This window comes from Vipera ursinii, assembly GCF_947247035.1.
Source record: "Vipera ursinii genome assembly, chromosome: 4".
NCBI classification, from domain to species: Eukaryota; Metazoa; Chordata; class Lepidosauria; order Squamata; family Viperidae; genus Vipera; species Vipera ursinii.
Window position 1 is genome coordinate 20933866 of NC_139514.1, and position 27643 is coordinate 20961508.

The following is a 27643-nucleotide window of genomic DNA, read 5'->3' on the forward strand; positions in this document are numbered from 1 at the left end:
GCAAGGACTGATCCTAAGTCCATTTTCACAGCGTCACTGTAATTTCAAACAGTCATTAAACAAACATAAGTTGACGACTACCTGTATTTCACAAAAACTGAGTACAAAAGAATTCAGGTTCTTGGGTAAGAATGCTTTCCTTTCAGTCTTATTCACTTTGTCTTCTAAGAAAACAGCCATATCCACTCTGGCAGCTATTTTATGAATCTTTTCATTGTAGATACTTTTACTCTTGTTCTCTGTGCAAGCTGAGTTTTATCAATTTAAAGTCCTATTTAAATGAATCACAAAAGCTATTTTAGTTCTGTAAGAACTCCAAACTCTCAGTGATAGAATAGCAATTTACTGCCAAAATCTACGGAGATTCCTCAGGGCATTGTTTCAAGATACTCCTTATTTATCAAGCTTTAAAAGAAATATGAAGAAGGAACTTTGATCAATCTGCATATTTTGGTAACCTACCAAAAGAACACCAAAATGACTAAACATCTCAATAATCCAAACAAAGAGTGTTTTAATTTAAAAAGAATTCCCCAAAGCTGTTATTTCTAGTACGTATATCATGACTTTCTGCTTGTTGCGCATAGGACTATAATAGAAATCCTGTGTATTCTTATAACACTGTTTTTCTTTTAGGCTTCTTCACCTTCAGTCACCCCAAACCCTATTAATAAGCAGAATGTTCTTTGGGTTGTTCGCTAATAAGGTTACTAAGTGACAGGAAACAGATCTGAAAAATCCCTTCACTTACATTGGTCTCTGCATACTTGATAGTGACTAAGTCTATTGTGTAAGGAGTTGGGTTTAAGTAAGGGAATAGTGAAAAAAACTGCCAAGGTAAGCTACTCTGAAATAATTCCTTGGTTGGATTTGTTAATCATTTTTCATCTACTCCCAAGCTAGTAATTAAAAATAGGCATGGGAACATAGAGTAGAAGACAGGAGGTGAACTATTCCTGGGGAAAGCAGACTCCGCATTTTTCCTATGTTGCGTTCCAGTCTTTGTGCTCAGCCGCAGGTCTTATTGTGGGAGCTTTCATGACTGTGGATTTTCTCTGTTGCTGCTTAATGCCTCTAATGTCAGTTTGTAATAAATCCTACCTCATCCTCAATTTGTTCTCCCAGTTTCTATTGAAAATCTACACGAAGCTTCTGGTAGATAGAAGTATCATCAATATGCTGATAAAATTCAGTCTGTTCAAGTGATGCTGTCTTTTCCAGCGCCTGGAAGCTATGAGTCTGGAAGGAGAAAAAAGGCTTCGAGGCAAAAAAGACACCTTGCTATTCTTCTAAGCAAATTTCTTTATTGTTCCTTAGCTATAGGCAGAAATCTTGCCAAACTAAAGCAGATTACTTGCACCATAAAACATAAGGGAACTATTGGGGAGGAGCCATCCTCGCCCTCTTTCTCTCACACAAATTATGTTATGTCTTGCTCCTCTAGAATGCAATCTCTCCCTCCTGGGAAACTGAACAACATTCCATAAACCTAACTGGGTGGCTGTGGGTTTTAGTGCATGTACAAACTCCAATCTGGTAATCTTCCATAAAACAAACCTCTGAAAGGGGTAACATTCCCGCAGACAGAATGGTGTGCAATATGGGATACTTATGGACTCATGGCTGTTGTTCACAAATCCACTTGATACACCAATTATATTCCTATATCAGGAGGCACTGTTCACAGTCACACAAGGTTAAATCACTACCCAGTTGCACCCTAGTTGGGTTATTACAACATGCTCTACGCCCCTTTGAAGAACATTTGGCTGCTTCATCTGCTCCTAAATGTGGTATAGAATTTTGGGCACAGCACATGATGCCCATGCAATATTACTGCTACATGAGCTACACTGGTTTCCAGGTGCAATTCAAGGTGTCAGTTGTCATCTTTATAGCCCCATATAGTCCAGGCCCAAGTTAATTGTGGGAATGCTTGCCTATAGTGACTTCTGCCTATCGCACCAGATTTGACAGGTTAGGCACACTTCAGGTCCCTTATGTGAAGCAAAGTAATTTGATGGGACCAGGAGGCATGCTTTTTCTGCCTGCCTTTCTGCTGGACTTTTGCAATACCCTAAAGACTTGGTTCTTCCTTCAAACACTGGGGCCTGGTACGTGCATTTTGCTTTTATGCTGGTACAGGTAAGTATGCCTCAACTGTTTTGACAGATAGTTTCTACTCTTTTACACTGTGCGTATGTATACTCTTTTAGCTGCCTGGTTAAGAGGGATTGCTACATGAATTCGCTTGCTTGCGTGCATGAAAGAATAAATGAACAGAAAACAAAAAAAAACTTCACAAAAGAATGGGAATCAAGGTGCTAAAATAAAGGGCAAATCCAAGATATGACCTCCTTTCTCAAAAGGAAGAGACACGGTAATTTGTCCTACAGTGAATGTGTTCAAACTGTTAAACAACCAGCTGAATGTTTTAATCTGGGACCCTGCCCTGAACAAAAGTTTGGATATGATCACCTAAATGGCCCCTTCCCTCTTCAGTAGTTCTCATACAAAAGTTGCAACCTTGCAAAAGTGGTAAACATGGATCCGTATTTTTTCGGTTTGCTATCCTAACTCACCCATTTTCAATTTTTGGAAGCTCAAATTGACTCCCAAACTTCTATTTCAAACCCATGAATTACAATCTGGTAGTCATTCAATGTATGGCAGTGAAAGCTGGACCATAAGAAAGGCTGAGTGCCAAAGAATTGAGGCCTTTGAACTGTGGTGCTGGAGAAGACTCCTGCGAGTCCCTTGGACTGCAAGGCGATCAAACCGGTCAGTCCTAGAGGAGATCAACCCTGACTGCTCTTTAGAAGGCCAGATCCTGAAGTTGAAACTCAAATACTTTGGCCACCTAATGAGAAGGAAGGACTCACTGGAGAAGAGCCTAATGCTGGGGAAGATTGAGGACAATAGAAGAAGGAGACGACAGAGAATGAGGTGGCTGGATGGAGTCACTGAAGCAGTAGGTGTGAGCTTAAATGGACTCCAGAAGATGGTAGAGGACAGGAAGGCCTGGAGGAACATTGTCCATGGGGTCGCGATGGGTCGGACACGACTTCGCAACTAACAACAACAGCAATCATTTGGGAGGCTCTTTCCAGGACACTAAAAGCTAAGGCACCATTTGGAAATTGCTATTTTCTTCTCACAAAAGCAAAACAACAAAATAAATAAAAATGTTCAGGTGGGAGGATGAGCAGGTGTGTTCTCTCCTGAACACTACTGTAAAACAAATTATTTTAAAACCAACACACCAACAGCCTGAAGACTTTTTGAGTTTTATTATTAAATTTATTTTATGGCACTTAGCAGCAGAAATAATCACATGGCTTTGCAATCAAAGCCTTAAAGATTTCAAAGCCTAGAATTTGCTGAGCTATTTTTCCGAACACCTTTTTACATTTGTTTCAAGAGCTACCATTTTTTCTTCTGTATTGCAATTATATTTATTTTATTTTCTCTGTAATCATTTTTTTTGTTTTGCAAATTACATTTTTTAAGTGAAATGATAGTTTCAGTGTACTAATCAGTGAAATTTACAACCATTATATAATGGAATACAATACTAACTACAACAAGTTTATTGGTACAAGTTTGTTTTACAAATATTTAATAATTTACATGGCATTATCAAAAGTATAACAATTTATAAAAGAAACTGTATGAACTAAAAAACTCAAATTTCTTTATGTGCCACTGTGTGAGACAAAATAAAAAAGCATAACATTGCAGCACCATTTAAAATGTATTTTTAAAAAATACCCCACTGAATACCAAAATACTTTTAATTTTATATTATTTCTAATGGTGACTCGTTAAAAAAATAAATAAAACACATAGCTAAATCAAGGCAAGGTCTGAAAGATGGTCTGGTGTGCAGTTTTAAAAATTCGTACAGAAAGTGAAGTATTTTGATATGTAATACACATGCAATTCTCATCCAACCAAAGACGTGAACATGTCAAAAGCACCTAAAGTAAATTATATGGAAAATATATTGTGTTGAAAAGTCAATAAACAATTAGGATTAAAATTATATGCAATCCACAGTAACCTTTTCATGTAAGAATGCAGCAGAGGTATCACCATATTCCATTTGGAATAAAATGAATGTCCATAACAAACAAATGTATACAGATTGTTCCAGCAGAAATTTTCTCCATAGATTTTTGAACTTCTTAAAAAAGAATAATATACTCAGTCTTCCATTAGTACACTGAAAATGACACCTCTTGGGAAAAAGTTGGATGAATACATGCAAGCAAATTTTACCAACCATAGCCCAAAGCAGTGTTTCTCAGTCTTGGCCACATCCTGGTGTGTGGACTTCAACTCCCAGAATTCCTCAGGCAACAAGGGGAATTCTGGGAACTGAAGTCCAAACATCTGAAAATGGCAAAGGTTTAGAAACACTGGTCCAATGCTCTGGTTATATAAAGTGCACTTTAGACCTGTTAATTGTACTTTATTGTGTACATATTTTACAGCCCAGTCTCCAACAAATCTTTAAATACATATTCTACTATATACTAATAGGCTCAGATTTTTACAAAGTCTCTATATTCTTAACTCTGCATGCCTGAAGACAGAACATGGCATTCAGTGAAAGAGATTAAAGTTCTCATGGAAATGTTGCAAAGTAGCAGAGAATGGCACAACTTTTAGCAGGTAACGTTTTAATCATGATAAGCTACAGAAAGATTCAGGACTGTTCGTCTGCCCAACACTTCTCGACTATAAAGCCAGCCTCTGCTGCTTTCTTGTAATGGACAGAGTCACTTACCCAGGTCTGCAGGACCACCTACTTTTGCCCTAATCAACACAGAATATATTAAATTTACAATCTGCTAAAACCTGTGTATCCTCTGAAGTACAGTAACTACAGAACTAAATCACATTTTACTCCATCATATTTAGTTAATTACTTCTTGCTAACAAAAGTGAACTCAAATGTACTCTTATCACAGCTACAGCAATTACCTTCTATGGGGATAAACAAGTGACTTCCATTCCTGTTAAACAAAGGCATCTGACTGAATACATGATATACCTACAATAACATGCCACCAAAAAGTAGCTTTAAAAAAAGGTGAAAAATATGGTGCAAATACACCACATCTTTAACATCTCTCATATCTTCTGTTGTATAAAGTTTTCAAGTTTTATAATAATACACGCTGTACACTCCATTACTCTCATGGCAACTTCAGAAGTGAACCTGTCATTTGGAACCTGTGGGAAGGGGAGGAGGTCTGGATAGCGAGTTTTTAAGCTATCCACTCCATATGCTTCCAGTGTGTGGACATCATTTGTAAGACCTTCAAGCTGTTGGCTATATTCCTCAATTTTTTGTGCTAATGCGGTTGGTTTCACATCTTTATCTGACTTACCTCTTACTGCATAATCAGCAGCAATCAGAGCTAATTTTGTAGATAAGTAACATTTAAAGCAGACCCATTCATTGGCATTTTTATGTAGATCATTTCTGGCCGCTGAAAAATTTGCTCTAGCTTGCCTCAACCATCTACGTGCTTCAACAGGATTTCCAACAGACTTGAACGTAGGTGGCACAAAAAATCGCTGTGAGTACGAAGGCCCGGTAGAGGAATGACTTCTTTCTTTAGACTGCTGCCTTTCAGACTTGTGGCTTGTGGCTTCTTGATTCCACGAAGTATAAAACCTTTGAAATGAAAATTTGTCTGATTGAAATCGAGAAGCTGAGGATGAAAAAGTCCGCCTGGATGCCCTGTCTGCATTTTGATCGATAAACGCCTGCTTTTCTAGTCTGTTAATCTCATTTTGTAAATGCTTGAAAACCTCATTGGCTATATCAAGGTTTTCTGCATTTTTGTCTGGATGCCATTTAAGATAAAGCCTTCTTATAATCTTTTTCCTTTCAGATTCTGGAAGCTTCCAGGCTTGTTCTACCACTGATGTAACTTCCCTTAAAATTTCTGGTAGAGAATTTGCCTTACCCTTTTTGGGAGAATGATGTTTTGAAGATGATGATGATGATTTATGACTCTCCCGGCCAGAAAAAAGAGGAGGAATTGTCCTTGGTCCATGTGCTGGAAACTCAGTAGGACTTGTTGGTGTTGATGGTGCACTGTCCTTGCTCTGAGAACTCTCATCAGGTCTTGAAAATTTGTATAAATCAAGGGAACTTACAATTTTGTATTCACTGTATCCAATGTCGATCTGATAAATCTTCCCCAAAAAACTGGAGTTTTCAGCATCTTCTCTTACTACTTCTTGCACTATTATGGCATATGTATATGTTGGATGGTAAGATCCATAGATATCACCCCCTTCAGCATCAACAAGATACCCAACATATTCACCTGGATAAAAAACATTCATTGGATCCATGAGAAGAGTATAATGGATTTCAGACGGAATAGGAGTACCAGGCATTGGTAGTTCAAGTTTGGATGGTTCTGAAGAGTCATACTTTACACCTAAACTGTCAAGCTTTTCACTAATTCTGTAAATATCATTGCAGCCCAGCATTGCAATTAAATAGGAGGTATCAGAAATTAGATTATCAGTTGCAGATTTCAGGGTCATTGCTAAAGCTAGAAGGAAATTTATGTCTTTGCTATCTGAATGCTGTATGTAGAGCAGTATTACTGCATTTCCATATCGCTTTAAAAAGGCGAATGTTTCACTTTTACTATGAGGAATGGGAGCAAAACCTTTAACTCTCAAGGTTGTTTGCAACTTCTCAAAACAAGAAACTTTCAAGCCTTCTCTTAAGGTCTTGCAAAGTTTTATGGCTTTTTCTTCATTGGCTAAAAATGCGTTGTCATTTTCATGTTTCATAATTCTAATAAGTCCTGTAATGAACTGTTCAGAAGACAGGAGTAATTGAAGCCTGCCCTGAAGTGAACAGAGTGCTCCAAATTGACAAATTTTAGGTGATTCTTCATCCAACTGCTCTTCAAGTATACTACTGAGGAGGCGAGGTCTCAACTTCTGAGGAAAAAGCATTATCAGCTTAGTGTGAAAACCATGGTCTTTCCCCAAGTAACATTGGCTAAGATCAACCAACATTTGGACACCAATGTTTCCTTGTATTCTACTTTTATAATGTGGAGCATCATCAAAAACTAAGATGCTTGATTTTACCAATCTACCATCCTGGCTTGGAAGATAGAGCGCCAGTTCTCGCACGTTCTCAAGGTCATTTCTAACTTTAACAGAATCATTTTGAAGGCTTTTAAAAAGGCCAGAAACAACCCGCTTAACAGTTCGCATTTCATTCGGGTCAAGCTGTTTTCCTTCAGAGTTCTTGAATATGCGACTCAAAACCTCCACATACTGCTTTGTTGAAATGACATCTTCAGTGCCTAGGTGTTTAAATAGTTGGTGGAAGGTACCAAGTTCTAAAGGTAGCTTGTATAGGTAAGGTTTGAAGTCAGATTCATATTCCAGATTTATTACTACTTCCTCAGGTTTCAATAGCTTCCAGCCTTCTTCAACCATCACAAAACCAACTCCTCGAAGCTGAAACCGGAATTCCTTTTTCTCTGTACTAAGAAATTCATAGATGCTCCTTAGAACCTTAGCCCTTGTTTTTATCATATCTTCATCCAAAGTTGTTATATTGCATATATTTCTACAGTTATTTATAACTTTATCTAAAGGTGGATCTAAGTTAACATTAAGCATTGTTAAAACCTGCTCAAGTTGTTCTTGTGGACCAAGACTGCTTCCTTCTTGTTCTCTGATACTTAAAGGTGTGGCTTTTTCTGGAAGTATAGGACATGAAGTCCAAAGAAGTTGCAAAACATCTGTTTGTTTGAATTTAGGGTTTACTTGGGCTCCACTAAATTTTATAAGAGGAAGCGTGCCGTTAACTTCTTGATACTGTGGATGAAATCTAACAATTTCAGCAGGAGCACGTTCTGGACACAAGAATGCAATTAAAGATAATTCTTTCAGGAAGTTTCCAGATAATAAATCAGTTCTTTCTTGAAATATATGGTGAAGGAGGACATCCACTGTATTCTGCAGAGTATCCTTGGTCCAATTTTCAGTGTTGGCTCTCATGCTGATCTCTTTAGCAAACTGCAATAACTGCTGTTGGGAAATAACGTACTTTAGCCCCATATTTCGAAGGAATGCCACCCATGATGTCAGAAAAGCAGCACGGTTTTTTGGTTTTGTGAGCTGTTCCAACTTTTTAAAGAAATCTTGAGGTATGAACAGTTTTTCAGGAAGCATAGCTTCAAAGACTTTTACACTCCTGTCATAAAAATGTTTTGCAGGTTTTAGTCTATTACATGCATCATGAATGATCAAAAAGCTCTCTAACTTCTCAAACAGCTGCTCCTTCATTTCTGTCGATTCTTCAATGCTAGAAAGCCTATTTTTCAAGTGAATCAGATGTTCTAGTTTTGCATCGTAAGACAGGCTTTCAATCTTTGGTAAAAGGTGCTTTAAATAAACTTCAAGATCATCTACTGGAACACAGTCTAGCACAGTGTACAAATCTTTTAAGTGGATTTTTTCTTCAAGAAAAGCAACGAACGTTGTCTGTGTCCATTTATCCACTTCAACGGAGGGAATACTTCTTGTGAGTACATAGCACGCCCCACATTTTGATAAGCTAATGTATCGTCCACTGATAGATTTGTAGCATGGAAGGGACTTCAAAACTTTTATGTCATCTTCAGAAGTCAGATGATTTAGGTTGCAACTGAAATACATCAAGACGGCCTCAAAGTCATTTTCAGCTAACTTTTCTGTTTTAAACATTGAAGTTTGAATCATATAATGTATAGCTCTTAAAATGCTTGAAGGGTTATCTATGTTTGCTGTATGTCCTGACAGCAGGGGAACTAGAGGATTGTCTTTGGAGCAAATTTTGTTCAAGGCAAGTTGAATACAACCAGTTTTCATCAAAGCATGGAAAACTTTATCAGTTTGGGAATTTGGGAAGAGAGCTATGTGCATAAGACTGAGAGGCAACAACACATCGCAATCTGGTACAATGAGCTGATTAGAAGAGACAGTAAATTTTGTGCCTGGAAGCAATGTCCAATCCTTCAGGATCTCAATAACATTTTCAAATGTTGTTTTTTCCTCTTCCTGGTCATCTTTGTCATTTACAGATTCCCCAATAAAATGCCATGAATTCTTAAGCCAGGATTCTGTTGCAAAGTTCTCTTTCCATCTCATACACCCTCTTGCTTTGTATTCTCTTGGCAACACAGATGACAATAAATCAGCAAAACTGGAGATATCAAATATTTTTGCTACATTGCAATTAAGTAAGATATTGCTGTACCGCAGGTAAAGTGTGTTCATAAACAAATCTTTACGAGATGGAATTAATTCATGGTAAGTTGTTAAGAACTTTGGGCGTTTTGAATCAAATACTTGCAACACACTATCAAGGGTAATGAGCAGAGGCAATCCTTCAATCGGGATTATATTTTCTTCTGCGTCTTTAAAACAATAATCAACAAGAAGCTTTAGACTGTGGAAAAGTTTTAAATTTGTCTGTTGAAGACGACAGGGCAACTTTCCAATGTGACAATTAGAATCTGGAGAGGAAAATGTCATCAAGAATGATCGAACATCAGCAGGAGTTACGTAGCTCACAGGAATATCAGCATCCACAAGACAGTGATAAAGATTTGCAGTTTCATCACAGCTGTAAATCAAGTTAAATCCAATTTCTAAGAGAAGATGTTTGAGTCTGTACACATTTTCTGCTACAGTTTTACGAGTCGTGATGTTGTACTCTACATTTTTGAGGTGCTGCAGCTCATCTTGTAGCAAATTGTCAAAGAATGGCTTAGTTTTATTTGAGGTAGACATATTAACCCAAGTGATGATAATTGCAGAATGCAAATCAGAACCATCAACATTTGGGGTTCGCACAACAGGTAGGAGACGTTTGGATTCCTCGTGAATACAGCTGTAAACTGCTTTCACTAAGCAATACCAATCCGGTTGTAAGTCAAGTCTATTAACTGGGAAGAATGATAGAAATTTTTTCAAAGTATCTTTCATAGTGTGCATAGATGTGTTTTGTAAAACTGACACAGTTGGATCAGTTCCCTGAAAGTAACGCTTTTTCAGCTGAATTAGAAGTTCAACGTAGGCTGGTGCTATCAGTGCTGTCATTAAGCTATTATTCCAGTCACTTCGGACACCAACTCCGTTGTCATCACGCCACAGGTTTCGCCTGGCAGAATCCAGAGCAAAGTGTCCATTCACATGAAAAGGAAGCCCAGTTTCTAAAGACAAAGGTAAGAAACAAAATGCCCGATGTGGTTTTTTATAGTTGTGGGTGATACATGCTGCAACTCCCCCTCGAGGGAAAAGCGTAATGTCCTCGTTCTTATGTGCTGATACCACACTCTTTGAAACTTTGTCAATGGCTGAGAAACCTGACCTATTGCAAATCAACCAAGTTGTAAGGTTTCCTTCAGAGTCTTCCGTATCCATAGTGTATGTGATCTGCTGCACAGGTATCTCACTCAGCTGTTTCTTCTTTGTTACACTGTCAATTACAGACGCATGGAACTGCTTTCGTTTCAATCTATCTCCATCGGTTACTTTGCCAGTTACAGAATATAACACATTAAGGGCTCCTGTTGCTTTCTCTATTTCACAAATAGAAATTTTCTCCATGTGATTCAAAAACATCAGAAGTTCTGCACCATCTGTACGCAGCTTATCTAGAAGATTTTGTACCATCCTGTCAGAGCACGGGGCAGAAGAAATTTCAGAAACCTTTGCCATGTCTCCATTTCTAAGTGGAAACCTAAACATTGTGCAGTTGTCTAGCTTAAAGTGATCTCCTAAATAAAGATCCAACACATCAGAGAACTGGGTTCTGAAATCAGCATCCAAGTCCCGAAACATGCGTCCAGGACTAATGGATGTTGCCCCTGGAGCATATCTCGCATGAGGATCAAAGATACAAAGAATATCATTTCCAGAAATGAAAGATGGACAATCGGTTATATGATACACAGAATTGAACCCTATTCCATATTGACCGGTTTTACATGGATTGCCTTCTTTAGTGCCTTTACCAAGATTCTGAATCCCTCTAACATCATCTTCAGTAAATGGCTGGTTGTTGAAGACACACAATGCCGGGCCCTGAAGAGGTGACCATTTTTCATCAAATATTCTATTGACTGGGTGCTGCCGAGGATCAAACACAAAGCAGACTTCTGTAGCTTTTGCATCATCGGCATTCTGAAGGAGCTCTTTCAGCATTTCTTTCTCGGATGGATATGCATTAAGAATACTTTTAATTCTGCTGGTCAACTTTTCTTTCTGGCCAAACTCAGTTCCAGGAGCAGTGAAGCAGATATTTGATGCATACCGTTCTAAGGCTTTGTGGCGTTTAGGTATTGTCCCAAGCTTTACTGCTACTTCTCTAGGAATGTCTGCATGGCAATATTTTACAGATGTATCTTTCACTTTTATCCAAGGACAGTCATTGTAGCACAAAGAATTGGCTGGTAGAAGGGCAAGGCGAGTATCTGGTAACAAAATTTCTCCATACTTTTTTTCACAGAATTCCTGCTTCTTCTCTCTAATAAGACCCCATATTCCTTCACTGATGATTCTCCTACAAAGTTGAAAATTTGCTTCTGTGAGTGGATTATCTCCTCTTTCTTGATTAATCACTTCAAGAACTAGAGCAAAATCTTCAACCATAAAAGCATGGCGTACTCCTACACTTTCAAAGAGCTCACGAAAATTATTTCTGTATTTATTAGGCAGCTGGTGAAGATGTGGTGCTGCCTCAAAATTAAGATGAAAAACTACCTTTGTGGAGTCAACATAACCATTTTCAACCAGAATGAAACTGTAATTTTTCAATTCCTCAACAATGGTTGTTTTTGTGGTTCCATTTTGTAGTAGTGCTTCATGGAGATATTTATAGCAAGCATTAGTGATATTTTCCTGATACAAAGTAATTCCATCAAAACATTTTGTAACTTCTTTTAATTGCTTTATAACCATAGACACTGTTGGTTTCTTAAGCAATCCTAAAAATTCTTTGACAGCCAAGGAAATAGTCCCACATCCTTTAAAATAATGGGAATTTTCATTAAGAATGGGTTTTAGTAGACAGAGTATGTCTTGGTAATCAGCTGTGTAAAGGTCCATTGCAGAAAACATTGTTTCAGGCTCAAAATCAGAGCCTTTCCATTGTAAGGAGAAGCCTACAGGTTTTGTGAGAAACGGGAGAAATGGTATTGTTTGAAATTTTACTGCAAAATCTTTAGCTCTTGGATCTTTGCTTTTAAGTTTTTCATCTATGAGATTTAACAGTATACTGGTTCTGAGGCATGCTGAAGCATGATCAGTCCTGTTGATTTCTGCTACAGAATCTGCACGTTCTAACAAGTCTTCCCATAAAATATCATCTTTAGCCATGCCTAACTGAACTAATTTGACCAGAATTACTGGATTAAGGTAATCTTGGCTAGTTCCATGAGGAAACCTTCCATCTTCTTTAACATAAAGCTTTGCAACTCGACCTTCAGGATGGATCAATCTGGAAGGTACCACCAGAGGATATTCAATCAGAGAACAAGGAATGCATGGAGTAATACAAAGTATTTCTGAGAACTCACTAATTTTCTCATTCAATACATAGTGCATTAAAGGATCACGAAGTTCTGCCTCTATTTCTTGAATATTTGGAAAAAATACCTCAGAAAAAAATTGTTTCTCTGAAAACGTATTCTCTAATAACACTTGCTTGCACCCTGCTTCTTCAAAGCCTGTTTTGACCCAAGAAGGAAGATCCACAGCACAAAGATTCTTTGAACCTGTTTTTTTAAGATATTTAAGAAAAATCTTGAAAGCTGCAGTTCCTATGTCTGGACGTTTCAACAATGAATCATCCAAGAACCTTACATTCTTTACTGACACCCAAGATGAGCCATCGGAGAACACTCTGATTCCTTCTTTGCCTTTTGGGTGGGCGATTTCTTCATAAAATCCCTGACATATAACTGAAAAATCATCATGCACTGAATCAGGATCAGGCCACACTGCAAAGCAACTGTAATCTTCTAGCTCACCATTTATAGCCATATTGCGTAAAACCACCACAGCTTCCAAATAGGCCTTTACTATAACATGTCGCATAAATACAGTGTTCCACCTTCCTTTTGTGTCAGTTTTCCATATTTCTTTTCGATTTGAGGTAACGGCAAAGGAACCATTGATATGAACAGGTAGACCTGTTTTAATTCGAAGAGGTAAATAGCAAAATACTTCTCCTAAGTTGCAGAAATTGGATTTCACTGTCCATTTTTGATCCTGTCTTTCACATAACATAACTCCTACTGAACCACATGGGACAAGTCCTAATCTTCGTCCACTTTCATGTAATGAGAATTTTAAGGCCTCTCCGGTGTCCATGCAAGCACACAGAAGCCATGTGGTAGAATCTACTGTTTTTTGTGGCAGTTCATCAGGGGGCCTTTTGGTTTGTCCAGTTTTAGCCATTTCAAAGAATGAAACAGTTTCATCTTCTGGCCCTCTAAAAACCGGGGAATGCAAATCAGCAATCCGTCTAAATACATGATGAAATTCTTCTACGGTTATTTGTAATACGCATGAAGACTTTGGCAATTCAGTGGGAAGTTTTTTTGTGCTGCTACTGCAAGTTTTCATGAGTTTAGCAGCTTCCTTTAGAACGCTTGTAAAGGGTGTAGTAATTGCTTTGGAGGGACACAGATTTTTTTTAATAGTCACAGTGTCTTGAGCTGCCTCAGGATTGGCTTCTTCAGCTTTCAAATATTTTAAAATCATTGAGTTTACACACTGAGTAAAGATGATCAGCCTATGCCCACAAATGCTAAACTCGTCCACAAGAGAATAAATATCTGCAGTGTTGTAACAAGTAGTGCTGACCTCACTTACTTTAGCTTCCAGCTGAGTTCTAAAGGATAGTCTGAAAAGGGTCCCTTTATAACTGTAAGGTGCCTCCACAGTCAAAGGTAGCTGACAATCAAATACACCTATGAATGGCTTAAACTGATTAGGAAACTTTCTAAGTCTCTTTTGTTGTTTTTCCCAATTTATCTTGATCCCAGGATTAGATTTATCTCGTATATGTTTACTGAGATGATTGATGTTTGGATCAAACATGATCATAAATTCTCTGCTCATGATGATAGGAATGTCAGTGATATGATAAACAGAATTAAATCCCAAACCAAACTTTCCAACTTTGTCAATCTCTGCTCTTTTTAGAGACTCACCTAATCGTGTTATATTTAGAAAGTCTGAGTCCGAAAATTCAGAATTGTTGAAAGACCACAAAGCTGGTCCATGACAAGCTGCCATTCCTGGATCCAAAAGATTTTCTCTTATGTCATTATTTCTCCTCATGTCAATCAAAAAATTGCACTCTGTTGCATCAGCATCATCGGCATTCTGAAGCAGCTCTTTGAAGATATCAGACACCGAAGGGTATTCCTCCAAAATGTTTTTAATTCTTACTGTGAGGGGTTCTCTTTGGCCCGATTGTTCAAACCCCATATTTTCTGGATTAATCAATCTAGTACTGAGACATGGCACATTTAACCATTCTGCAGTTTTCATGGGAATATCTTCATGAACTAAAATTATTGGCTCCATAGCATCATCAAGCAAATCATTTAAGTCATCCACTTTGATATCACAGTAGCAGCATTCATGGATTGGCTTCATCGTAAGTTTAAAAGGTTTTTTGCTACAATATAGAGGAACAGGTGTATTTAAACTGGCTGGAATCTGGCTACTGTACAACCATCTTATAATATTCAACATAATATGAAGATTTTGCTTACTCTTTTCTTCAGTAAGAGACTGTTCGCTTTTGAGATATATTTTTTGAATTACCATGGAGACATGATCTGGGGTCAGTTCTTCAATTGACCCACAACTAATGAACAACTGATGGAACTTAGCCATGGTTTTTGGCACACTATGAAGATACGGTTGAAGATCAAGATCAGGTGGTGATTTTATTACTGCTTGAGATAGTAAGCAAAATGTTTTACCAGTCCAGACCCAGGGAAATTTCAAGGCCTTAAAAGCTTCTTTTCCCTCACTTAAATGATCATGCATAAAACCATAAATCTCAAGTAAGATTTGCTGAAACTGATAGTAATCTTCGTCACTAAATTTCTTGGAACTGTGCCAGTCCACTACTACTTTAAAGTGTTTTAACACTGACTTTATATTAGGCTTGATGGTAATCCCTAGAGCTTTTTCGATACTAGGTTGGACGCTTTCTACAAGGGGAACAGAAGAACCTATTAAAGTTGCTTGGGATATATCACACATTTCTGGTGGTGAACACAAATAGCAATGGTCACCTTTCCAAATTAATGAACTTGGGTAATTTGGAGGCCTTTGTTTGCAAGCTGGAACCCATTTAATTTTTTTCAGTGTAGCTTTTGTTTCAGGGGAATGCAGTAGTGAACGTCTGTTCAAAATCATTAACAAAGTTTTGGCTTTTTGTGTCAGTGCATCCTGACATGTACCAGCACAGTCCTTCAACTTCTCTATTTTATGGGCTATACCTAAAATATCTTTCTCTTCTAAACTGTTCTCAGATTTTAGGCCTATTAATCTCAGAGCATGTAGAATATCTGGAGAAGTTTTAAAAACTGTAGGGGGGAAACACAGCTCTTCTTCCCCATAAAACAGATCTTGTAATACTTCCACCTCATGATCAAAAAGTTCACTGGCAGACACCATTTTTTCTTCTGAAATTTTAATAAATTTCAATGGTTTCAACCAATCCAGCACCTCTGCATTTTCATTTTTGAGGAAAGTCAAATTTTCCAGAATCCATAGCATAATTTGTGTTGCTTCATTGGTAGAATAAAAATCATTCTGTATATCTTTTAAAATAAATTTTATGCAGTCAGTGGTTTTCAACTGTTCTGCTTTCAGTATCTTTACTAAACGAATGGTGGCTTCATCACTGCTGTCAACCAGTGAAACAGAGAATTTTACATCTGGGGGAAGTTTGGCATTGTGATGCAGTACCTTACAAACTTTCAGGGCAGTAAAAGCACTATCTTCATCAAGTGGTTGTTCAATTTTCCTAAATATTATTAGCTCATTAATGACTCTCTTCTCTTTTTCAGTAAGATCAGTTACACTAGCAAGAAAGCTTCTAAGTGCATTTTTGTGTGACATGGGCAATGAGGTAACCTGATTTACCAACTTCTGTAAGGGAAGTTTTTCTGCTATCTGTAAAACTACATGTGGAGATGGAGCATGTATATATTTCTTTAAAAGTGGATGTTGTACAGAGGGGTCAAGTTTCTTAACAATGATCCCACCAAGTTGCTCAATGATCTCAGGTAAAAATTCCGGAAGCTGCGTTTCAGATCCATCATCCAGAATAATTGGCGATGGAGCCCTCAATCGTATAAGTTCCACTGCATCTTCTTCATCGAGTAATGTCTTCGGAATAAGTGGCAGATCATCAAACAGAGACAAATCTTCAGGGAAAAGTACATACAAATTCTTCCATACCATTTTCAGCCATGAAACAGGAGGGCAATTCTTATCAGAAGTAGGAAACCACTGCACTGTAATCTCTGAACTGGGCCATAAAGTATTCATAACGTCTTTGATGAGCCGTGCAAATCGTTCAGGGTTTAGAAGCTGCAACTGTGTGCACTGCCTTCCTGAAATGAAACAAACAAACAAAACAAAAAAAAGCTAGTCATACTGAAAACTAATTTGGAAATCTTTTAGGAAAAGTAAATCAAAACAAAAGCAAAGAACATTGTTTCTTGGTGATGTTTTTTTCACCCCACACAAAAAGCAAACAAATGACAAAAACAGCACCCAGGTAGCCTTCTAATGCTATACTAGACAGAAGTATACCAATCAATTATATCTTGCATGCTAGAAACCCAAGAGAGATCATTAGTTATTGTTACCCACAAAATGACATGTAATAATGTGCTTGGCTCTAACAAAACACTCATGCTCATTTTTCATCAAACACATCACCTGCACTTCAGTCACGTATCTTTTCATAGCATGAAAAATGGCAACTACCCGCATGTACAGACTCTTGATGCCATCACAATTCATTCTATTTTGTTCATGTTAACAGACAATAGACTGTGTAAGATACCTGTACTGTCACTGCACTTTTCAAGTTTTTATTGTTCTTATTTGATCAGCCTATTTTGTTCTTATATTAATCTGGAAAGTTTAACAGAGGGCAGAGTTTAAATAATGGAATTCCATTAATGTTTATTTAGATATGCATATCAACAATACGTTCTAATTAGGTTTCACGTTTGGAAGGATGTCTTCCATTCACAGCTGAACTAAGGTCCAGGAAAGAATGGAGTCTCTCCTCTAAGTAATTCACAGATGTCCATGTGATATTATGATTATTTTGATATACATGTACTTATATACTTGTTATACTTGTACAGCTATTCAATCCAAGCAAGTAAACAAACATATATGTACAACTCTACCATTATTTTTAATATAATGCTTAAAAATTTGATTAATGCTATAAATTGGTGATTCATACTGTTATAAACCTTTAATTTTCATTATTACCAAAACTAAAAAAAATAACGCAGATATATTTTTAGTGCAAATGTAAATTTCAAAATGAAAGAATTGTAAACAGCAATGTCAAATCTATTGATAACAACTAATTTTTAAATGCCACATTTAAATCATTCATAAGGGCTGTCATAAAAAAAAATCATGTTACTTTTTACATTATTGACATCTAAATGTCAAGATAGCGTATTTCCTACAGAACCTGAAATGTATATGACAAATATACACACATATATGTTTTACTTTTTAGTTTCATCTGCATCTCTTCTAAAAATTAAGATGTAATCCTTAATTTTATTAGCTCAATATTTACCCATCTTACAAAATCCAAGAAGTACATTCAAAAACAATTATTCCAATTTTGCTCATTATGAATGTATATAAAATATGGATCATATATTTAATAATGCAATTTTGAACAATATTATAAAGCATGACAAGTTAATGGTATCAATTATATTTCAAATATGCTTTAAGTAGAGTTAGTCAATTAAATTTGAAAAGCATAAGTCAACCAGCATGGAAACCGTTATGAATCTGACATTCGATATGAGCAGAATATTCAATAAACCAACACACACAAATGTTAGATTTCAATTCAGCAGCCATTCAGACAACCTTCCTACCTTTAACTCCCCAGAGAAGCTGTTGGGCTAAAATACAATAAAATGCATTTTCAGGAAAGAAAAAAGCTTCATTTGCTATTTGGAGTTATAATAATGGCACATACTGATTGTGGGATCGAACAGTTCTGAAGTGCCAAACAAATCCATATAAGTAGCATTCAATCCATATACTATTTTGGTATTATGGAAATCTGATGTATTTGCGGATTCCTTGTTCTTGCAATATATGAAATTGTATGAACCAGAACAAATACAGTAAGTGTCCAAACAATGCTAATAATCAGTGTCTTTCAATTTCTGTATCAAGAAAACAATCAGCACTTTTATTAAGGGACCATCAGAACTATAAATCTAAATAGGTAACTTAAATAGATTATATAACCTGACTTTCTCTTTGTTCAATTGCACTTTATATTGTTTTGCCATTAATCAATTCACTTTGTGATTTCTGTCACCCTCTCTCTCAAGTTGGTTTCATTTTTACAGAGCATGTTTCTCATTTCATTTTAAGCCAATTATATTGCTATCATGAACTGGAACAGTTGATTATCAAGTGATATGGCTACATAAAGCCATTTCCTTTTAATTACATTTTTGAGTTTTATGCAGCAGTCTCTGTAACCTAATCACTTGACACTACTTGTGCTTCAGTTCACTGCAGGTTTTTTTATTTAATCTACAAGATTTTTTTTATTTTTTATTTTAGTTCCATTTATATCCCGCCCTTCTCCGAAGACTCAGGGCGGCTTACAAGCTTAGCATATATTTAAACATATATTTACCTCTACTTTTCGAAGCTTCTTTTAAAGCAGCTAACACTTGAGGCTTCAGGTTATCAGCAAGTAATCTTCCTTCAAGACCTGGGAAGAGGGACCTAGTAAGTCATTAAAAACAGAGTATTGATCATCTTGATACTTTATATTATTCATGTAATAATATAGGGATTTTGTTCCATAGAATCCAAGTGAATAAAAGGTTTTGTTCCTTTTCACAAAACCTGTCAATGAATTCTCTCAATGAACCAGATACTTTTCAGCCTCCATAAACTTCTTCCTCTAGTTAACTCCATTTCTAAGTATATTTTTACAGAAAATATGGAAATTGTTTACCGCTATTTTCTTCTCAATTTTTTTTTAAGATTTCCCAATATCACCTACATATTTGGGAAGGACCCGATGGGCTCCCATAAAAATACCAACTAGCCCTTACACTACATACCTTTTTCAGGATCAGCCAAAGATGGTTCTAAATCCATTAATATAAGCCACAACCTTGCCTGTAGTTCAAAGACGACAGGATTACATTCCATCCAATAGCTTCATACAAAGTTCTAATTTGTGATTCCTTGCTACAGAATTATACCATTTGTCAAATGATGAAAAACCTAGTAGTACATACTATGCAAAATAATTTTTTTATTATGTAAAAAAATATCCCGGGAGCTAATTAAAATAATAACATGTGCAGCGAGATGGGGCTTACTCCTTCCATCTAAGCCAAAGCTCTTATAAAAAGAGCCTTGGTGGAGCAGTGGGCTAATGCCTCCTTAAGTAACACCAGCTGCCTGCAATTAGTGCAGTTTCGCATCCCACCAGGCTCAAGGTTGACTCAGCCTTCCATCCTTCTGAGGTAGGTAAAATGAGGACCCAGATTGTTGGGGGCAATTAAGCTGACTTTGTAATAATGCCGCTTGGGGTGTGTGTGAAAGCCCTAATAAGCAGGCATATACATAGAATGAAGGCTACTGCTAAGCTTGTAAGCCGCCCTGAGTCTTCGGAGAAGGGCGGGATATAAATGGAATTTTTTAAAAAATCAATCTCCTCTCTACTGCAGGTACAACTAACACTTGGGGCTGGTGGGCCTCTTGAAGGCATCTGGCAGGCTTTCTCCTCAGTCTGCACAAGCAAATTATGCTGCTAAAGGCAGATTGAACTATTAAACATTGTAATTAAATATAGGTAGTCCTCAACTTACAACAGTTCATTTAGTAACCGTTCTAAATTACAACAGCACTGACAAAAGTGACTTATGATTATTTTTCACACTTATGACTGTTTCAGCATCCCCATGGTCATATGATCAAAATTCAGATGAATAACTGACTCATAGTTACGATGGTCGTAGTGTCCTGGGATCATGTGATCACCTTTTGCGACCTTCTGACAAGCAAGGCCAAATAGGGAAGCCAGATTCACTTAACTCTATCATTAACTTAACACTGCAGCGATTCACTTAACAACTGTGGCAAGAAAGGTCATTAAATGAGGCAAAATTCACTTAACAACTGTCTCACTTAGCAACAGAAATTTTGGGCTCAGGACTGCCTGCAGTACTATCAGTATTTCAATGAAACTCTCATTAACAGAGTTTATAAAACAGGTTATACCTTGGGTAAGTTTCTGAAGTGATATAAACTGCATCCTGAGCTGAAGCCGATGAAGAGAATGAAATAAAATCCCCATTTTGTAGTGGTAGAAGCTCCAATCCAATAAGTTCACCATAATTTCCGTCACCCAGCACAAACTCTAGAATGTGAAGTTTTTCATCAGCAGATCCTTTATGCCCAGATTTTCTTAACACATGTCGTACTGTTCCCGGAGTCACTTTCTTGATAGATTTTATACCCGAAATTGTAAGACTGACTGCATTAGCAATATTGTCTGGCACTTTAGCAACCTCTTTTCCCGAGTCCTGAAGATAGTTTAACACAGCTTGGGTAGATTCCAAGCTCTCATCCATTTCTGAAAAATACACCTCTTCCACCTTTACCCAATTGCCACTGATGGAATAAATAACATTGTGCTGGAATAACTTTTTCAGAAGAGGTTCTATAATTGGCTGCCAATGAACTTTTGTTGTATTTTTTTGTGGCCACAACCTGTAAATTAGCTCAGCTGACAAAGGAAAATCTGAATTTGTTTCTGTTTCCATTTGCTTAATGGCTTCCAATATCAAAGTTGCATAGGCTTCAGGGACCACATTGGCTACAAGAAGTTCATTCCACAAGGCTGCTGGATCTCGCCACTGATCAAGTTCTCGCCATTTTATACTTCTTCTGTTGTCTGTAAGGCCAAAAAACCCACTAACGTGAACTGGCAAACCAGTCTTACTTTCCTCACCAGGAGGCAATGGAAGAAAACAAAATGCACTTCCTGATAACTGGGCCTCAGCACCTTTCTCTTCTCCACTGCATGATAAAGACATGGCTATCCCGATAGTTGGAATATATTTCAAGTCATCAGCCAAGCAGTCCAATTCGTTACATATTCCTCGTCCTCCGACACTATTACATACCAACCAAGATGTCTTTTGTGCATCTTTAATGCTCTCATCTTCTAAAACGATGTTTATATGGTATGTCACACAGGTTATACTATTACTTGGAATGCCTTTACAATACTGGTTTATTGCACTTCCCAAGATTTTGATGGAGTTGGGTCTTTCGTGCTTCAAAGCCTTGTTTTCACTCGCTGTAACCCTAAAAATAAGCCGCTCAGTTCCATCGCTTTCTCTAACGTGTAAGGAGACATCTTGCACACTTTTAAGGAATAAAAGAACTGTGTCAGCATCCGCTCTGAATGAATCAAACAGTTCTAGAACTTTATCCTTATTGTATAGATTGCCACTCAGTTGGGAAGGCTGCTGGCGAAGAGGAAAACGAAAGAATGTGCCGGGGAAGTGTCCGTTTTTGAAGGTTTCTTTTGTGCTTCCAAACACACCAATAAATGGTGTAAATTGGTCTGCTAGTTCATTGATTTCTTTGATGTCATCTTTCAAGTTCCAACACTGGCCTGACTCAGAAGGTCCAAAAAGTTTTTGATGAGGATCCAACATTCCAATTTGGTCACCGCTGAATATACTAGGAACATCTACAAGATAAAAGCACAAATATGTACTTTGATGTCTGCATTAAGTACAAAAGTAAACATTTTGAAGACTTTTCTTTCTTTTCTTTTCTTCCTTCCTTCCTTATCCAACACACCTTCCCCACCTTTTATTTTCCCCCAAAAAAACCCCGCCCTGTCAGGTGAATTGGACTGAGCAAGAGATATTACCTCCCGTTGATAGAGCACGCAACCTGGGCGTCCTCCTGGATTCACGACTCAGTTTTGAAGATCATATTGGAGTCGTGGCTAGGGGGGCATTTTCCCAGATTCGCCTGGTACACCAGTTGCGCCCCTTTCTGGACCGAGATGCCCTACGTACAGTCACCCACGCACTCGTTACCTCCCGTATAGACTACTGCAATGCTCTCTACATGGGGCTGCCCTTGAAGACCACCCGGAAGCTTCAACTGGTGCAGAGTGCAGCTGCACGGGTAGTGATGGGAGCACCCCGATACTCCCATATTACACCCCTCCTGCGTGAGCTGCATTGGCTACCGGTTGCCCTCCGGGTGAGATTTAAGGTGCTGGTACTTACCTTTAAAGCCCTACATGGCTTAGGCCCAGGATACTTGCAGGACCATCTGCTGCCGGGAACGAATTCCCATCGCCCAGTACGCTCACACAGAGAAGACCCCCTCAGGGTACTGTCGGCTAGACAATGTCGGCTTGCGACCCCCAGGGGAAGGGCCTTCTCTGTGGGAGCGCCAGCCCTGTGGAACCAGCTCCCCCCTGAGCTTCGGATGGCCCCGGACCTCCGGTCCTTTCGCCGCGGCCTCAAAACACTCCTTTTCCACCTGGCTGACCTGGACTGACAGGGATTTTAATTATGTTTACAATTTTAACTCTAATCTTTAATTTATTTCAATTTTAAATTTTAATTTATTGTACAGAGACCTTTAATTTTTGTTGTTGTTAGCCGTCCTGAGTCCCTCGGGAGATAGGGCGGGATATAAGTCCCATTAATAAATAAATAAATAAATAAGTGACTGGCCCAAGGTCACCAAGCTGGCTGTGATAGCTAAGGCAGGACTTGAATTCCTAGTCTCTTGCTTTCTAGCCTGGTGCCTTAACCAGTAGACCAGACTGGCTCTAACACTATTAAGAACCATAAAAAATGACAAAACAATTCAGGACTGTATCCCCCTCTACCCTTTTTTAAATTATGTGCCACAATTAGCAACCACACAGGTAGCTTTTCTTCATGAAGATCTATTCCTAATCTGGTCTCTCAGGTCTTCCAATGGTCTAGACATCTTGTAATCTCACTCTGTGTCAAAGAGATCTTCTGATGGACATCTTTTTCCCATTAAATTCATGTAAAAACAAACTTTTTTTAAAAAAAAACACCCCAGAGCAAATCCCAGTGCATACAGAGATAACATGCCTTAATGTTAATTCTAAAGCATTCAAAAGCGTAATTGCAAATACCAGTAATGTGGTAAACTGAATTAAAACCAATTCCAAATCTCCCCACTTTGAGCGGATCATCTTTCTTTCTGCTCCTTGCTATCTCCTGAATGCCATGCCAGTCCTCAGGAGTGAAAACAGCATTGTTGTAAACATAAAGTGCGGGACCTAGAGGTGAAAAAGCAATATAAACTCAAAACTATTATCTTACCAGTACAATAACAGCATACAAATTTTACAAGCTGTGAAAGTAAATTTTGCAATGGCAAGAGTTACTTTGGGCTCCTACCTGCTAGTAAAATCCCAACATAAGATTCTTCCATCAGACCAGAAATGGGGTTAGAAGAAATATAACTCTTTACGTACATCTCAAAGGGAATTATAATGCAATTGTATATGAGCTTCTGTTTCAATATTACTATCTTTCACGAATGAAGGCGATTATACGTGTCCCAGGATAAAGTTGCAGGATCCAATCTGGGTTGGTCACCGGAACCAGAGGTTTTGTCTTCCAAGTTTTTGGACTTGTGCCAGAACCCATCCTCAGGGAACTTTTCTTACTATCTTTATATTGGCAGAGCCCTCCCACACATGGAATTTTACAGTTTGCTATGATGTCGCAAGAAAACAGTAATTCAGACATGAAAATAAAGCTCAAAAAAATATATTACCCTGGTACTGAGCCATGTCTTTAGACCAGAGGCTCTCTGTTCCATATTGAGTTTCATCATAGAGAAACCTAACTTCTGTGGCCCCAGCATCTTCTGCATTCTGAATTAATTCCTAGAAATAGAATGGAACAAATATTAAAGTATTCCAATTTATATTAAACCAAAGCTCAGTTGATTAGAATTAGGGACAGTTGTTACACAGGGACAAAGGTTAAGAAGGAATGTTGCAAAACACAGTTACACTAAAATTATATTAAAATTACAAATGGGTATCTCTTGTCAAAAGTGGTGATGACACACTTGGAAAAATACTTCAGCTCAGATTAAAGATTGAGGGATTAATTTTTTTTGTTTGAAGTTGGAAATGCAAAGCAGTTTGTAAATTTTAAAAAGTTAGTCCTTCATCTCAATCTTGTAATCTAAAAGTTATGAAAGGGAAGGGAATGCACAGGAAAAAGAAAGCAAGAATATTTTTTTTAATTGAAAAGTTTTACAATACATTTTTAAATATAAACCCCCCTCCTCCCCTCTCCCCAACCCCTCCCTCCCCTCCCCTCCCCCCTCCCCGACTTCCCAGAGCTGAATACAGGGTATAAAAATACAAACAAGCATAATCTAAAATATGCTAACAACAATAAAACATTAAATTCTGTCGCACTTTAACTCTCCATCGTCAAAATATTAATAAAATAACTACTAACTAGTTATACATCATATAGATCCACTACTTATTCAAATGCTAAATGAAACTTTTTAGTCCCATATTTATTCTGAATATATTCAATCCATCTCCTCCATTCCACAATGTATCTCTGTTGCGATTGGTCTTTCAAATACGCTGAAATCTTTGCCATTTCCGCCAAGTTAGAAACTTTTAAAGTCCACTCTTCTATAGTCAGCAGTTAGAAAGCAAGAATATTCAGGCACACAATCATGAATGACAGAAGAATTATAAAATTGAAAGGTCAGTTAGATTGCTGAATCAAATTCCATACTCCATAATCTGAATAAAAATAACAATATATATTTATCCATTAGGCCTAATCCAAGTATTTAGAGGGGTGCTTTAAAAAGCAACCACTGAATATCTTTCCTCCCCCCCCCAAAAAAAGGCCCCATCTTCTTGAATACTTACCATATAGTGTTTTTCAAACTTGGCAACAAGCCAACTGGCTGGGGAATTCTGGGAGTTCACACATCTTAAAGTTGCCAAGTTAAAAAAAAAACACTAGTCTACATACGTGAGGGCTTTCCTTCATCCTCTGAAGATACACATACATGAACAAAAAACTTCTCAACCAAGATTGCTGCCAAAGCAAAATAGGTTTGGACAGATACTTTGGTCACTCTGGGTAACTGGTTCTGCTACTAAACTGATCTTACTGCTAGAAAATATTCTACAATTTCAAACTGGAATTTGCTTTCCTATAATTTAAACTGTGCTGTATCCTGCCCTTTAGGATGACAAATAACAAGTTTTGGCTATTCGGTAAGAATCAGTCTAAGAATATTAATCTGTTAATTAACCACAACTTTATATAAATCCTGGGAAAACCTTATGGAAGGTCAGTGCTGACACTGTCTTTTTCTTCTCTCTTTGCCATAAATTGGATCAAATAATTTCTTATCAGCACTTCAAATTCTTCTGCTTCATATCGAAATATTTAGGCGTGGAAAAAGGCTGTTTATACTTTTCCTTCATAATTCTGCTTCTATATTTAAATTAAATAGTCAAATGAAACAACATCCTTCACATGACAAATCAGTAAGTTACAATTTTTGAAATTCTGTTATGAAATCTTACTACCAAATTTTAGATCTGCAAATAGCTATTTCTGTGGGGAAAATATATTTATAAATCTATCTGGGATACACAGTTTCATTCGGGGTCTGCTTGTGTGGTTAGTGAATTTGCTCTGCTATCACGACATACCATGATTTATCAAGATGGAAAAGACAGGAATAAGTCTCGCATTCCCTGTTTCTTTTAGCAAAGTGGCTAATTTTTTTTAACTACCATCTAGAATTCTAAACCTAAATTCCAATTTCTTGGAAACAGCAGAAAGGGTGAACTGACAAACAACATTACATGACTAACAAAACAATAACTTAATATTAGATAAGTACAATACTTTTAATTACCTTAAGAATTTGTCCTCCTTCTGGGTATCTTCTTAAAATATCTTTAAGGAAATCAACAAGTGGAGGAGTGGTTTGTCCAAAGCGACCTAAATCAAAGAAATAAAACTGGCCTTTACTCCTGCAATTGAAAACATTGGAAAATACACTTTTCATTGCAGAATTGGTTTTGAGTTCCTATAACAGTTTAATTGCACTTACCAGAAGCTGTTCTGCAAATAGGCAGGTTAAAAATCAAGTCAACAGTAATAACAACCAGAGAATTAAAACAAAATGTATAAGCCAGAGTGAGAAAGACATAAAACTTTAAATCCCAAACCTAGTTCCATATTATGAGGATCCTTAACAACATGAGTGTTCTTGTAGCTTTCATGAAAACATGTGCTCAGGAAAGCTACAAGATGCTTAGATGGTCCCTACATGTTCCTAGCTCTCATGAGCACTCCCTGGGTCAGTAGAATCAAGCACTGATACAATGCAGGAACAGCATTCTGAATCAAAGCCAAGTAAATGAAAGGCCTCACCTTAGTTTTTCATATTGCTCCAAGAGGCACTGCTATATCAGATGTATTGTGGGAATTTAAAAAAAAACTATCAAACCCAGATACATTTTAAAAAGCAAAGCCAATGCAAACATCTCCCCAGAGAAATCTGATTTTGAAATCTGCACAAAAATAGTACATAGTAACATCTGAAATCATTACAGAAAGCGACAGCCTATAAATCCACGGTATCTTAAAACATCAGAAACAACCAATATTAAAGATGAATAAAATATCTGTAGCTTATTTTGTTAAGTTACGACTTACATTGCATTTATATTTCTTTAGATTGATTAAAGGTCTTGGCAAAACATAAAAACAAGCTGGGAAATCTAAGTGCCCATATTCGTATAACTTTGCTATAGAAGCAATAAGTAAGCCAATATAACTATGGCCTCAAACTAATTTACTATCCTAAAATGAACCATAAATCACATATATGGGACAATTACTTTTGTGGGCACCTGAGAATTTAATACCGGTTGTGGCAAAGATTTTTTTGATAATATGTTACATTTGAACATCAATATTTAACAAAAACTCCTGAAACAGAATAAAGCTATTGCTACTATCTACATCAAATTACTTCAAACAAACTTCATTTATAATACACAGGACTGTCTACTGTATTTTTTCATTAGAATAATTCAATTTTTTAAAAATACAGGCAGATGGAATACTGGAAGCACATGAATAAAGAAAAATGAACAGCTAAAGTAATGAATGGATAGCATATTATGGTTTACTATACCTCCTCCTTTTAG

At 37.3% G+C, this 27643-nt stretch overlaps 1 protein-coding gene across 1 annotated transcript; it reads right to left on the reverse strand.

Annotated features, from left to right (window-relative positions):
- Positions 1-3202: 3202 nt before the first annotated feature.
- Positions 3203-27643, reverse strand: SACS (sacsin molecular chaperone). The gene is made up of 7 exons (XM_083362796.1): positions 27631-27643; positions 26341-26426; positions 24199-24310; positions 23549-23695; positions 20620-22102; positions 19016-19107; positions 3203-16697 (listed from the first exon to the last, which is right to left on the reverse strand). The coding sequence occupies exons 3-7, from the start codon at positions 24212-24214 to the stop codon at positions 5140-5142; spliced, it is 13296 nt and encodes a 4431-aa protein (XP_083218922.1). The 5' UTR covers positions 24215-24310; positions 26341-26426; positions 27631-27643; the 3' UTR covers positions 3203-5139.

Excerpts from the sequence above, each read along its gene's own strand:
- SACS (XM_083362796.1), bottom strand. Across the intron at positions 22,103-23,548 it reads TTCAGTTTACCACATTACTG|ATGTTCCTAGTATATTCAGC; the intron begins GTATTTGCAATT and ends TTTATCTTGTAG. Across the intron at positions 19,108-20,619 it reads ACTTCAGAAACTTACCCAAG|GTCCCTCTTCCCAGGTCTTG; the intron begins GTATAACCTGTT and ends ATGACTTACTAG.